Here is a 15,248-nt window from a genome sequence, read left to right on the forward strand (position 1 = left end):
TCTCTCTCTCTCTCTGTATCTCTGTGTCTCAAATGAATAAATAAAAAAAAAGTCTTAAAAAAAATATTTGTAGCTAAAGATTAAGATGCTTTAATTTTAAAAACACACTTATTAAACTTAATATAGATTTTATTAAAGTTATGATTTATAGAAATAAATGTTAATAGTAATGAAATTCCGTAGCCTTGTAAGAAGGAATAGGCTAGGTCAATTTGTCATTAAAATTTCTCCTGTAGTAGCATGGTAAGGAATAATATTTCATTTGTGCAGAATACTCCGTCTTCCTAACTCTCAAGGCCTGCGTAGAGCTTGGGGATTGAAAAATGCACATTATCTCATAACAGAGAAGCCTCAATTAAAAAAGTATTTGCCACCATAAGGCTAAATGGGATCACAATAGAGTATACATATATAGATATTATGCTGTGCAAAATGGTCCGACACTGATTTTTTTTTAATTATGATAGTATGATTGTAATAAAAATGGCAGGTAGTAATTTTTTTTCAGTCAGTTCGTTATTGAGCAGCCAGCTCTGTGCATGGATGAGCCCCGTAAGAATAAAGAATATGAATCATTCTTACCCTCTAGGATAGCGGCTTTCAAATTTCTGCTTTCAATTTTTTTTTTTTTTTTTGACAGAGAGAGACACAGCGAGAGAGGGAACACAAGCAGGGGGAGTGGGAGAGGGAGAAGCAGGCCTCCCGTGGAGCAGGGAGCCGGATGCGGGGCTCGATCCCAGGACCCTGGGATCATGACCCAAGCCGAAGGCAGACCGTGACCCACAGCCTCAAATAGTTTTACATTGTGACCTACTATGCATACACGTACACTCACATAACTGAAACAAAGCTTTACAAAGTGGTACACACTGATACTTTCTTCAAGTATATTCTATTTTTTTTTTTTTTTAATGCTGGTTGTATCCCATGAATTAACTCCGTGACCACATTAGTCCCACAGTGTGGAAAGGTGCTGTTCTAATCTAGAAGATGACAGTTTGATTGGGGAGATGAGATTGAACACACATGAAATACTTAGAAACCAACACATCCCAGTTTAATCTTTTATTGCATATTACATGGAATAATATGTAAATACAACCAGCGTTCAGAGGAATGCTCCAGCCTTGATGCACATTGGAAGTTTTCAAGGAGAGTTTGATTCACATACGTTGCCTTCTTTTAAAGATGGCAGTTAATGTGGGGATGGGAGGAGGTATTTTCTGACTCAGGGAACAGGATGAGAAAGTACTTGAGAGCATAGACCCTGAGATCAGATGCTTGGGTTCATATCCAACCTCTACTACTTAACAGCTGTGTAAACTTAGGCAGACTACTGTATGTTTTAGTTTACCCATCTGTTAAATGGATTTAATCAAGACATTCTTTACAGAGATGCCTTGGGAACTGCTTGAATGAATGTATATCAGGTGCTTAGTACAACGCTTAGTCCAGAATAAATTCCAAATATAGCTGCCACCTTCACCCCTACGATTTTTACTGCTACGACAACTACCATTGACAAAGATACAACTGTGAGAATAGTGTTCTCTACCCGGGAGAAGAAAGGAAAGGTATTTGGAGGCAAAGGTTGGGTTGCGCCCAGTTCTGAGGGACGCAACTTAGCGATGATGGTTCAGACAATGGAGAATCCACTCGTCACGACGATGTGTGCCCACCAGTGTGATGAGAACAGGATGTGCGAACTCCCCAATTGATTCTGTGTCAGAGAGGGTGACTAGTTGGAATTTGATGGCTGGGAGGCAAGTTTGAGAGCTTTCCCAGAGTGTGAAGTGCTGAGAGTGTGAATTCCTCTGGAGTTTGTAGATATGAAAAGGGTAAATCCGAGGGCCATTTTAAAGGAGGACTAGACAGAGCTTGCTGAAGAGACAGCACAGGAGTTGGTGCGAAGAGCTGAATGTCTGCAACCAGGGTGGGATGGGGCAGTGGTCATGGCTCTGGAGAAGGCAGGGAAGCTGGGAAGGGGTGAGCGGCGACGCAGGATGCAGGGTAGGTGATGGTGAGACACGGAGGAGAGGATGCCTTCTGTATGGGAAAGTGGAGGAGGAGGAGAAACAGAAGAGGGAGAGGAGGGGAGGGGAGGAAAGGAGAATGCAAAAGGACAGGTCTTGTTAACACTGTTGAGTAAATAAAAACATTCTGCGTAAGCCTTGGCTTCAGGGAAGGGGGCTGTCTATCCTTCATCCCGTCCGCACGGATTGCCTTCTTCCCTGAAGCCCTGTTTGCAACTGAGTGGTTAAGAGCAGGAAATCTGGAGCCTGGGTTCAGGTCTTGGGTTGGCCTAGGTCTATGGCATTCGATCAGCTATTTAAAATGCTTCTCTGTGCCTCAGTTTCTTTCCCTGTAACATGGGGACGACAATAGTACTACCTTATACAATCGTCATAAGGGTGGAAATGAGTTAATATGTGAAAAGCACTTAGAATAGTGCCTTATACGTGGCAAGTACTTGATAAGTATTATCCATTAATAGTGACGGTGATGGTAGTCATAGTTACGGTGGTAGAATCCTAAAGGCGATTTTAGCCTTTACAGTTTGTCTCCATTGATTCAGAGGAGTACTTCCACATGAAAGTACTGCTTGGTTACAGTTCCTCCAATTGTGAAATTTATGAAATGCAAATTATTTCATCTATTAGTATAGCCTAATGGCATTAACCCAAGAGAAATCCCGCTAAGCAGTGAATTGACATGCTTATTTTAAGAAGAAAAAAAAAAAAAGACTAGTAATTTTTACAAATCACTCTTTCCTGGCACTTTGAGAAACTTGGATGACATGACTGCTACCCCGTGAATCATCATCAGCATGACAGATTTGTGTGCCATTCTTCACCGGCGACAGACTGAATCCTGGAAGCCCACACTAGAGACAGTCTTGTATAGGCTAAGTTGTAATATTGATGAAACACTTCTGTTGAAGCCCCAAGTAGATACTCTAGGTAAAGGGACAAAGGGACAAGTGATGCACTTTCTTCCTTACATAATCACTCTCATTGCCCCTCCCTCCCCCCTTCCCTTCTTCCCTTCTTCCCTCCTTCCCTCCATCCTTCCCCCTCCCTTCTTTTTCCTTCCCTCCTTCCCTCCTCCCTCCTTCCTCCCAGTCTCCTTCCCTCCCTCTCTTTTTCCCTCCCTCTCTCCCCCCTCCCTCTTCTCTCCCTCCCTTCCTTCCTCCCTAACTTCCTCCCTCTGCTTCGTTCCCTCCTCCATCTCCCTGTCTTCCTCCCTGTCTCCCTCCCTCTCTTCCTCCCCACCCTCCTCCTTCATCCTCTGCCTCCTTCCTCATCCCCTCCCTCCTTCCCTCTCTTCCTTCCCTTTCCTCTACCTCCCTCAGCTTTTGGCCATACATTTTTGGAAGCAGACAGGTTTATGTTTGTTACTGCTTCATAGAAATACGAGTTGATTCACATAGTTTGGAGAACTAGAAACTGGTTAGAAAATTCATGACCCGTAGAGCAAACAACATGTACAGGACAAATGAGAGTGAAAACAAAAACTGAGCGGTGGGGTTATAGAGGACCGTGAATGCCCCACCAAAGAGTTCTTGGAAATCATCACCACCCAACATTACCAAGCACAGGTGCAAGGCATTATTTAAATAACACATTAACTTGTTTTGTCCTCCCTTCTTAAAAATGTATTTTATCATCACAAGCATCAGAATAGGCATTTAATTATTTCTGTTGAGTTTTTATTTCCCTTTCTGGCTTCTGTACTAAAAAATACATCCCACCAAAAAAATCCAATTAGTGTTTATAGACATAATTATTTCTATAGTAAAGCTCCTTGGTTCAGGTCTCTTATGCCTTCATCAGTAAAATAAGCATAATAATACTAGCTGTAAAATAATACTGGTTTGAAATATCGCCATTCTAATTTGTCTCCCACAATTATCGGAGGAGGAAAGAAATAATGAAAACAGCCCTTTTTGTTTCATATAACGTTATTTAATACATTACCTGAATTATTTTATAAAGGATATTTTTGTAATTGATACGGTAGCTCAAAAGAAATTCAGCCTTGGGCCACCTGGCTGGCTCAGTCAATAGAGTATGCAACTCTTGATCTCGGGGTTGTGAGTTCGAGCCCTCCGTTGGATATAAAGATTACTTAAAAAATTTTTTTAAATAAAATAAAATTTAAAAAGATATTTCAGTCTTCTTCATAAAATGATATTGCCATGAATGGCAAAAAAGAAAAAAGGTATAGATGTTAAATAAAAAATTAAACTGGCTGTCAAAATCACCTATCATTATTTTACATTAGACTGATTATTTTTCATGCCGATGTAATTATTTTGCCAGTTGAAAATCTAAATTTACGTGTAAACAAAATGACACTTAGACATAGTGGGCAAAGATCTTCATCCTATCCATCTTATCACACCCAGTGCAAAGCAGGAAAACATATATTAAACTCTCAATATAGAGAGTTGAATAATGAATACAGTAGTCTTTTTGGAAGAAACCAATTAAGCACAGGGAAAAAAAGACTTTATTAAATTTTGCTAGTAGCTGCAAAAAGACAGAAAACTTACTTAGAATTATTAGTAAAGGTATCAAATATGCATATACTCACCCTGTGAAAATATCCTGGTTCATGTGCCTGAAATTTATCTGCATGTCTCACAGCTGTCATTTGAAGTTTACAAAAACACTGTTGGTGACTTACATTTGTGGCTGGAAAGTTTACTAGCAGCATTATTGGGAATTTCTACCTAACTGAATCCCAAAGCAAAACACTTTACCAGCTGCCTCTTTTGTTGTTGTAAAAATGACCTTCAGATATCTAAATTCAATAAGAGTAGATTCTACACCTGCAGAAACATTTGGTTAAGCTGCTAAAAGAGAAGAAATGAATTATTTCCATCAGAAAGTTTATAGGTTTGAAAGCAACAGAGCTTTCCTCTATCTTCATCAGCAGTTTGTCCATTAATTAGCCCTTCAATTCCACTTCAATTAAATTAACTCTAATTAATAAGTTCATTACAAAGATTGACGCACCTTGCTCAAAGCTAGTGTGCTAAACGCTGATAAACACCTTCACCCTAATGAAAAATTGATTAGATTGAATAAAAGGGGTACCTCAGAAGGAAACCTCTCTCTTCTGGAGCTGAGTTGACGTTCTGTTCGTCTGAAGTTAATCACCATCTTGGATCTCTTAATCAAAAATTTAATTCAAACGAGATGGAAAATGTGGCATGAAAAAGCATATACCACTCTCTTCCAGTTAATAGTCCTGGCTGTTGTTTATAAGAAATGTTACAACTCTCACAGTGCCTTGATTCCGGGTTTAAAATTCTGCAGGACTGAGCGGCAGAATGAAGGTGTCTGAGAAATGTTACTTGGGCAGTGAGTAGGGAAAACAGGAGCATGTGACTGCATAAACAGTTACTGTTTTTTCATGTAAAAACAAGGCTGCAGTCCATTTTCTGTTTGTTAGAGACGCTTTCAGGTTTTTATCGTTCAGCGTTTTTATTTTTTGCAAGGAACCCGAAACCAAGCAATGGTCTTACAATTGTAGAAAAAAGAGGCAGTTGATTTTATTTAACTTTATATGTAAAAAGTAAAATATAAAATACCTTCGGAACTCTTTTTAAAGATCGAACCTATTGTTAGGGTTTTGAAGTCCTTTGGTCACTTGTGCTTTTAGTCCATTCGAGTATTTGAAAAACCTACTTTTTCCAATGACAAAGTCAGTAGTTACTTATATTTTTAAACTGGTTTTCTACTGTGGTGTGTATCTGTCCACAGTACGAATTTACTGAATAGGAAAAACAACGATTTCTTTTATTTAACCAGCATGTGTGTGCGTCAGAAGCAAGCCGAAGTGGGTACTACAAAAGATTCTTTTTAATTAAAAGTTTCTGAGTAGTTTAGAAATTTAAACATTAGGAGTAGATATAACCCCTTTGCAATTCTTGCTATAAGGGTGAAACCCAACTCCTGTTAAATACCAGACATGCTTAGACACTGAAATATTTTATTAATTTTATATGAACTTGATGTGTGTGTTTGTATGTGTGCATGTGTCCTGGGCTGCCAAAAGATATTCTCAGATAAATTACATGTGTATTTTCCTCTCCTTATGAATCATGTGTTGTTTTGTTAGTCGTCTGTGTGTGTGTGTGTGTGTAAACAGAGGGAATTACAACAAAATTCTCTTGTGTATTTCATGCACAATCACAGCGGCATTTGAAATTAAATGACTGACAAAGTAAACTTTGACCATGTATAATTCTTACGAGTCGATGCTAACATGTACTGAGTCTATAAATACTTTTTATTTATTTTTCAAAACGGTTCTGTTGAGTTGAAGATGCAGTCCTTCTGATTCACGCCCCTTCTCACTCCCCTCGCCCCCCCCACCCCGCCCCCTCTGCCCTGCCCTTCGTGCTCTGCTTCCTCTGTTCAATGCAGAAATCTGTTCGGTGGACTGCGGCTCGCACGGAGTGTGCATGGGGGGCACGTGTCGCTGTGAAGAGGGCTGGACCGGCGCCGCCTGCAGTCAGAGGGCCTGCCACCCGCGCTGCGCCGAGCATGGTACTTGCAAGGACGGCAAGTGCGAATGCAGCCAGGGCTGGAACGGCGAGCACTGCACCATCGGTAGGCCCCGCCCCCCGGCCGCCCAGCGCGCGCTTCCCGGGGCGGGGGGGCGCGGGGGGGGAGGGGAGAGGGGGGCGCGGGCGGCGGCGGCGGGGAGGGGAGCGCTCGGGTTGCTGGCTGTTTGACCCCCGCTTGGAGAAAGCTGATTTCCTCTCATTAATTTTCACTCGTCTTTCTTAAAAAGGAATTGTGTTTTCAAGTGAGACCATCATGTTGCACAGGCAGTTCGGTTCTTTTTCCGCGCATATGTCACGAGCATGAAGTATAGGGATTTTTTACTCACTGTTTTGTGATGGCTACAAAAATGGACTCATCCGAGGATGATTTCATTTCTTTCTTATACAGACGCTTTCACTGAATATTATTTTTCCGTGTTCCATAGGGCCGTTGCATAACCGCAGTATTTTTTACTTTAAAAGAGATGCCACATAGGGGGCCTTTTTGGCTTCTCTAGATTCGAGCACCACACACCTTAGCACCTGTCGATATGTTTGAGTCTTTCAAAAAAGAGGTTTGATTTTTTTATGACTTTATTTTGTAGTAGCACAAGAAATAAAATAGAATGAAATGCACAAGCCTAGATGTTCTTAAAGTTATTTGCTAACACTTCTTCACATATGATGTTGGTGAAAGTCCATAGGTTAAATAAAACAAGCAAGTGTTTTAAGATCAGAATGTTGGTACAAAAACGGTAGTTAGCATGGATGCAGAAGTGTCCAGAACATACACAGTACCATATTTTCAGGGTATTCAGTGCCTTTGTTTTTTACTGTTTGAGTCACTGAAATTAAAATATAACAAACGTAAGTAGCCAATGTCTACCTTACTTCCGTGAAAGTGTACAACGTCCATTATAAATGGCCCAGTCCCACAAAAATTTCACAATCTGAGGTATGGTGTTTTATGTCCATAGGGTATAATTTGATAAAGCTGTTGGAGGGAGTCTCACTATCTGAAAAGATTTCTTCTTCCAGTGCAGCTCTAAGTATTATGTACTTTACTTTCCTGCTTACAGGAACTGGCTAGCTAGGAATTTTTTCATGGGAAAGTTGAAATCACATACATCTTATAAATTGTCACAGTCATTACAGAACTTCAAGTAAGGTCCTTTCCCATCTTAGTGACATTCCTGGCATCTCTTTTAAGGGTGGTGATGCCCCTACTCCCACATGTGATGATCCACAGGAGGGTTCACAGACTCAGGGCGCTTGTGCTCATGACTATAATAGTTACCAGAAAGGGAAAAGACCCATCAGGTGGTGTTTGGAGAAATCCATGCACAGGCTTCCTGTGTTCTTTCTCTCTCACCAAGAGAGGTCACATGGAGCATGTACCTTTCTCCCACAGTGAACTATACCAACATGTGTGCAAGGAACACATGCTTCTGCTGAGGGAAGCCCATTTGAGACTGAGCTTTTTATTAGGGCTGCTCTAAGAAGGAGCCTCTGTCAGCCACAGCCACCAAAATTCCAGATTCTCCGAGGAGAAGATTCTCCCGGTAGGCAAAATCACCTTCTCATTGTAGAGAACATCCAATTTTCCAGATGCCAGCCGACAGCCAGCCCTGCAGACTTCTACAGGCCAGCCGTGTTGTGTTAACTCTCACCTGGGAACCGTCCGTAGGGTCTCACTTGTTGAATGGGAGCTTACCGCCTTACATCCAGGAAGCGTAGGGTTCCCACAGGGGAAAACTGCAAGTGCACATATTCCTGGCACTCGCAGAGTGCCCATCCCCACGAGTTTGATACGGCTTTCCCCTCCTCTACTCTTTAAGACAGGAGTCTAGGGCAGTGGCTGCCTGTTGTTTATGTGAACCACACTCGTGAACTACAGTAAAACAGAAAAAGTTGACAACCACAGTCTGTGTATCTTTCTGTGGACATAGAGAGGATAATGCAGCGCGCATAAGACCAAACAGCTCCATGCCCCAAATCTCAGAATGCCCATATTACCAGAGGCAGGGCAGGACAAATAGACCTCTAATCATACTCCATCAAATTATGTATGACCCCACCGCCCCCATACCCATCAGAAATGAATTGATTCTAGCTGGGGTGCGTGGAGGGGGGAATGTTTTTGACCGTATGGATCCTAGGAAGTACAGCAAACACATGAATATACAGCTTGGAAAAGCAAGAAGTGTGCTGTAAAGTTTTCCATAGGTAAATTTAACTTGCCAACCTATAGTTACTAAATAAATCATCCTGTTAGTGTCCTCACTGACCATGACAATAGTACATGGTTAGTTTCCCACAGATGAACTCTTCTTGAACAACTTCTCAGTTGTCTGGGAACACATAGGATGTTTGTTAGTAGCAGGTCTTTTTTGGATAACTTAGCATATCTTGCTGTGGTTGTTAACAATTCCATTTTCTATTGTTTTATTTTATTTTGTTGCTCTTATACTCCATATGAGTAACGATGTGGAAATAAAGGACCTGCTTCATTTAAAAATGAATCTTCAGAGCGGACCTTTTAAAAGATGTAGAGAACCTCAGATCACCGTTTTGCTCTCCTATACGATTAGAGCTACTTATTCCAAGTTTCAGCTTGCAAAGAATCCAATTACTTGTTTCTGTCTATTTACAACCTGTGTATATGTCCACAGTGAAGCCTAAGGGGCCATTTAAAAAGAGGCCTTTGTGAGCCACAGATTTAAACAACCCAGGAAAGTACAGTATATTTTCTCATTTGGGATAGTTACTGCTCTGTGCATTTCCTCTCAGTTTCAACACTTACACATCTGGCTGAAAGAAGCTGCCACTTCGTGAAAGAGCACTCATAAATCAGCAAGATTTTTTTTTCTTTCTCCATATTATGTGCCATCTCATTGAATACAAACAGGGAGGTTAATTGAAAGAGAGATGGAGGAGAAATTAAACAGTTAGAAGCAAACAAAAGTTCCCAATAGAAAGCAAAGAATATTCTTCATTAGTCATCTTACTGTCTTCATAAACTGTTCATGCTTTCATAGGCATTTTGATAGTCAAATAGGCTGTGAATTTAGAGTGTTCGCTAAAAACCCTATCTACCTGAAAATATTCCATCTTGGTATTTTTATTAATGTGTTCATATTTTCCTCTCATTATGAATCACGTGTTCAGCAAATTGGGCACCCTAATCCTCAGGTTCATTGTCCCAAGTCCTTCTCCTTTCTGGGGTTATTAGGCTTTGACTAGTGGTGCATGCAGATGGAAAATGCAGCAAAGGGAAATCTACTTTTTTTAAGAGCGACAGGGAGGGGTGGGGATAGGGGCAGAAGGAGAGGGAGAGAGAGAATATCAAGCAGACTCCATGCCCAGAGCAGAGCCAGAGGCAGGACTCAATCTCATGACCCGGAGATCATGACCTGAGCCGAAATCAAGGGTCAGACATTTAACCAACTGAGCCACCCAGGTGCCCCAAGGGAAATCTACTTTCAGCGATATTATGATTAAAATAAAGATTTCTCCCTTCCTCCCCAAAAAGCATTTATGACTGTTGGACCCTTTCATAAATTAAGAGAAGTTAGTTACATGATTGAACCGCCGCAGTTAACCACCAGCAATTACCACCACCATCGTTTAATAGTAACTGGTATAGATGCTCAGTTACCATAATGTCATCCTTTGTATGTGACCGTTCCACAGGAGGGTCACATGATTATCACACTCACGTTCCTATTTTTGTTTCTCATGAGAAAGGAAAGATGTAAGAATATTTAGAGGACCCAGGAGCAAGTTAAAGCATATTAAATATAATTAAGTGGTTTATAAATAGGAGTTGACATAATTGGAATATTATGTGGCTATCTCTATATAAAAGGCCAAAACAGTTCTGTATCGATCAAGGTCAGATCTGTGAACTGGGACATACTTGTCTTGGCCGAATTCAGTAACTTCATTGTTAATGTATTTAACCGAAACCAGAATCTATAACCACGTAAAGGCAACCTCAGTTGCTTCGGCCCTCCCTATTCTTGGTTAGAAAGACAGGAAAACAGCTCTCTGGCCTGTGGCTGGAGTTAATTGGCCATGGAAGCAAGGCAGGTGCCACACCAGGCTCTGCGGAACAGATGTTTGAGGACAGAATCCCCAGCTTTTGAGTGCAATACAGCTAAATATTGTGGACAATGATAGATCCTAAGTTACCACATTTTGAGTGTTACTAACCTGTAGCTTCCCCCAAGAACTCTTCTTTGTAGCAGTTGCTGGAAAGAAATTGTCCCTACAGCCATCCATTTGTATCTGAGAACCCTGGAGGTTATAGGTGAGACTGTGACCTGGAGGTTATAGGTGAGGGGAGGTGGGTAGCACGTTTGATTGTCATCTACCATGGAGGGTTCTTACCAGTGTAGGGAAGGCTCAGATCTCTCCGTAGATGGGAGAATTGTCTCCTGGAGGCTGACTGGGAGTTCCCATTTCCCCACAGACGGAAATGGAGAATATGGGCTTAACACTGTTCACATGTTGGTTAGATAGAATGAAGAACCTCAGGTTGGAAGACCTATTTAAATCCTGGAACAAGATCCCAAAGAAATGTTTTCATCTCAATCCCTATAAGCTTTGGCAACACCATAATTATTTAGTTGGGGAACACTGGGGTTTTTGTTTGTTCTTTTTGTTACTTTGGGGAGTATTCTTTTTTTTTTTTTTTTAAAGATTTTATTTATTTATTTGACAGAGAGAGACACAGCGAGAGAGGGAACACAAGCAGGGGGAGTGGGAGAGGGAGAAGCAGGCCTCCCGCTGAGCAGGGAGCCTGATGCGGGGCTGGATCCCAGGACCCTGGGATCATGACCTGAGCTGAAGGCAGACGCTCAACAACTGAGCCACCCAGGCACCCCAGTTTGGGGAGTATTCTTAAGAGGGGAATTGTGTTTAACTTTTTTCCATCTATTAAGTCTCTTGAGTAGTGTCCCTATCTGAAGGGCCCCTGGAGGTCTCTTACAATTCTAGAATTTATTGATGATTTCTGCTTTATTTGGAAAATTACGAAATTTAAACAGGGGATTCCCTTTTTATTCTCAGTTTCATTTAGCTTTTGATTTTTCCTGTGTCATTTACATGCCTCCCTTACCTTCCATTTGTGAATTTCTTTCTTTATCCATTAATATAGCGATTATTGATCAGCTCCTCTGTGACATTTTAATACTTCTTATGCAAGTTAGCGGTAACATAAATGAGAAAGAGTATGAATGAAAAAGAAGATATGTTTTCAATCAGCTCTCTAATTTATACACTGTAACTTGTATCTTAACTGTTCCTAGCCCCAATTGGGTTTTTTTTTCCCAAATATAAAATGTCTATAATAATCTGTATCATATGTGATTTTGAAGCAGAATACTCTAATGTTTAAGAGCTTTGGGGGGAAAAAAAAAAAAGATGAAGAAGAAAAAAAAAGGGCTTTTCGAATTTGAATCATGGCCACACCATTATTTACGTAGTGTGTTGCCAACGGTTGAGTCCTGTTTCCCAGCCTTGGTTCTTGAGTTGGACCAAGAGAGAATTCAGAGTCAAACTCTTCAGCAAGCAAGGGTTTAATGGCAGTTTAAGCAAAAGTACACTCTCCAGATGAGAGAGCTGGTGGGCCCAGAGGGGGCAGCTGCCTTGGGGGTCAGGGTTGTCTTTCCTTTTTATGTTTGAATAGGTGATGGGTCATAGCTAGGGTGGTTCCTGAGTAGGGTGCAGCCAGTCATCTAAGGGACTCCTCCTACCGGTCAGGAGGGAGAGTTTTTGGCCCTCTGTGGTCCTTATCAGAACTGTCATGGCAGCCTTCCTCCGTGGGGGCGTGGTGTTGAAACTGTAGGACAGTGGTCCTTCGTATGCGTGTCCCCTGGGGTCTGAGCCGGCTGACTGTTTGGAACCTGGTTTCCATAGGAAAGCACTTGTTCCCTGCTCATATCTAACTGCCTACTCTATCAGTGTGACTTTGGGCAAGTCATTTAACCTCTCTGAGTATGTTTCCTCATATGTAAATATTATGTACCCCATAGGGTTGTTAGAATCAAATGCACTACTGTGGTGTAAATCGCTTGTGAAAATGCGTAGCAAATAGTGTCCAATACATGAGAATTCTTAGAAGTATAAATGAGGCAAACTGCAACCCAGACAATGTCTTTTTGGGTCCTGAAACTTACAAAAATAAATAAATAAAACAAAATTGCCATCCACCGTGAAATTTTCACTTCGTTGTTATAAAATGTAACCTAGTCTCAATGGATGTGGCTTAATGAGAAGTTAATATGTTTGAGGGTTTTGAGAGGTGTTGCTTTCAGAAAGAAAGAAAAAGGAGGAGGGAAGGGAGGGAGGGAGAGAGGGAGGGAGGGAGGAAGGAAGGAAGGAAGGAAGGAAGGAAGGAAGGAAGGAAGGAAGGAAGGAAGAAGGAAGAGTTTATTGTGGTTTTGTCTTCCAGTGATGTCTCAAACACAGAGTTGTTTATTGAGCTACATTGATTTTCATGTACTTTCAGGCAATTCAAATGGAAATTTGGCCTAGGGGAAATCCTAATTCCTTTAAGCTACAAAAGACCAGCTATTTGTTTTTATTCTAATTCTTTAGTACATTGGGAACCGGGATCATTAATGATCACAAAGGCATGCTTTGTTTGTTCAGACAAAACTTAGATATACAGTACTCAGCATCCCTCTATTAAATACTGTGGTTGCTCTGGGCTTTGGGATGCAGAAGATTAGAAATTAAAGATGAAATACACAAAGCTGAGGGAGTTATCCACCAAACAATATGGGGGCAAAAGAGAGAAAGATCAAAACTATATCAGTGTGGACAGAGCTTAGCCTTGTTGTTCTAATTCTTATCTCAGAATAATGCTGAAAGAATGGTATTTTCGTTGTTAAATTTAGAAATAGGTGACAATTTGGGAGAAAGAAAAATGACCCCTCTGATACATACTTCACTTAGATTACAAAATCAATATGCTTTGTAACTTTTGTAACGTTCCCAAGTTGGGAATCATATTTATAATAACACAGATCATGGAGATTCTCAAACTATCTTTTTACATTTTTATTGAAACTTTGTAAGTCCCCCTTAAATGAATACAGGGTACCACATGACACCTGCAAAATGAGTGCTCTGGGAGACATTTGGCTTCACATCTGTCAGAATGATGTAGTAGTTTAAAAAAGGGGTATCCAGTGCCACCTGCCTTGGTCCCTGGCGGGTCCAGTGACACTTACCATCAAACTGGAAAAGCTGGAACATCTCACTTGCACAGACCCTTCTAAGGTCTTGCAAGGGGACCATGGGTTTATATGGTCACATGTTCATCTAAAACTTGCAGATCAGTTAGGACTTTGATCTTTTTTCACTTCAACTTCCTTTCCATCACACCTTTCCTTGTATAGGATGGCCCTGGAGTGACTGTGGGCACTTTAAGGACTCAGCTAAAGAGACTTTGAGCTGGGGATACATTTAGTTTAGATTTAATTGGATATATTTATGAGGTGTGAAATCATTGCTGTCTGTGGTTGTTATTGCTAGCCATCCAGGAATATTCCTACCACCTGCTGACTCACCTAGTGACAAGAAAGTCCAGGGTCAGAGATTATATGAAGCTATGAATTTGTCCTGCGGAGCCCTGCACCAGAAGTAAATAGGTAGTGAAGGAGAAATAAGGTTTGAAATGTACGGAAACGGAAGTTAGTCTGTGGAAAATTCCTTTTGTCATCACAGGTATTATAAAATGCCTAAATCAAAAGGGAACTTTTCTCCTGTCAGAAATGTACTTGATAATGGAACTTAGATAATTATAAACTTGCCATAATTTTCTCCTTTTTGATGAATATTTCTTTTCTGAGCAATTTATCAGAATTCTTGCATTTTGAGGGCACAAACCTGTAAGCAGTGTTGCAAAATTGAGTCCATCAGCGTGTGAAGTCACACGTGCTGTGCATCGCAGTGTAGCCCTGAATCGTAGGAATGTCGCAGAAAAAGATTTCTTGTTTATATGACGTGAAATACTGATATTGACAAAGATAATATAAAACTCAATATTCTGTTGTGTTTCTTTTTGTTTCAAGTTTTTATTTAAATTCTGGTTAGTTACATATAGTGTAATATTGGTTTCAGGAGTAAAATTTAGGGATTCATCACATACATACAACACCCCATGCTCATCACAAGAAGTGCCCTCCTTAACGCCCATCCCCCATCTGGCCCATCCCCCACCCACCTCCCTCGGGCAACCCTCAGTTTGTTCTCTAGAGTGAAAAGTCTCTTATGGTTTACCGCCCTCTCTTTTTCTTTTTATTCTGTCCCCTATGCTCATCTGTTTTGTTTCTTAAATTCCACATATGAGTGAAATCATCGAAAACTCATAATATTCTATGAGGATATCACAACAGAGCATCTAATGAATGCCATCAATTCAGAGTATTTAAGATTTGTTTATTACATAATAAAGTCTTCCCAGCTTAGCAATAATGCCAAAAATTTACGTGGCATTAATAATAACACATTTTGAAGCCAAATGGAACTTTTCTAAGCTATCAATAATGAAAACTATGTTAAATAATTGCATTGAATAAAGGCTGAATTATCTTTGCTTTCTCTCTATAGAAAATATTACAAAATCATTATCTTATAAAGAAGCAATGAAAGAGTAAATATTGCCCAAAAATATAGA

At 40.6% G+C, this 15,248-nt stretch overlaps 1 protein-coding gene and 1 long non-coding RNA gene across 4 annotated transcripts in view; one reads left to right on the plus strand and one right to left on the minus strand.

The window, feature by feature from the left end:
- The window catches only part of LOC102739309 (teneurin-3), a 163,706-nt gene that overhangs the window by 53,049 nt on the left and 95,409 nt on the right, over positions 1–15,248 (plus strand). For all 3 annotated transcript variants that reach the window (XM_081807280.1, XM_081807289.1, XM_081807295.1), the window contains exon 8: positions 6,438–6,623. In XM_081807280.1, coding sequence (XP_081663406.1) covers positions 6,438–6,623 — 186 coding nt within the window. The remainder of the gene's footprint in view (positions 1–6,437; positions 6,624–15,248) is intronic.
- LOC115943119 (uncharacterized) lies at positions 584–5,356 on the minus strand. Its single transcript, XR_004077728.2, has 3 exons — positions 5,103–5,356; positions 4,597–4,649; positions 584–2,956 (listed from the first exon to the last, which is right to left on the minus strand). It is a non-coding gene; the product is annotated as an uncharacterized LOC115943119 (long non-coding RNA).

This window comes from Leptonychotes weddellii, chromosome 2, assembly GCF_054177405.1.
Source record: "Leptonychotes weddellii isolate Sample4059 chromosome 2, ASM5417740v2, whole genome shotgun sequence".
NCBI classification, from domain to species: Eukaryota; Metazoa; Chordata; class Mammalia; order Carnivora; family Phocidae; genus Leptonychotes; species Leptonychotes weddellii.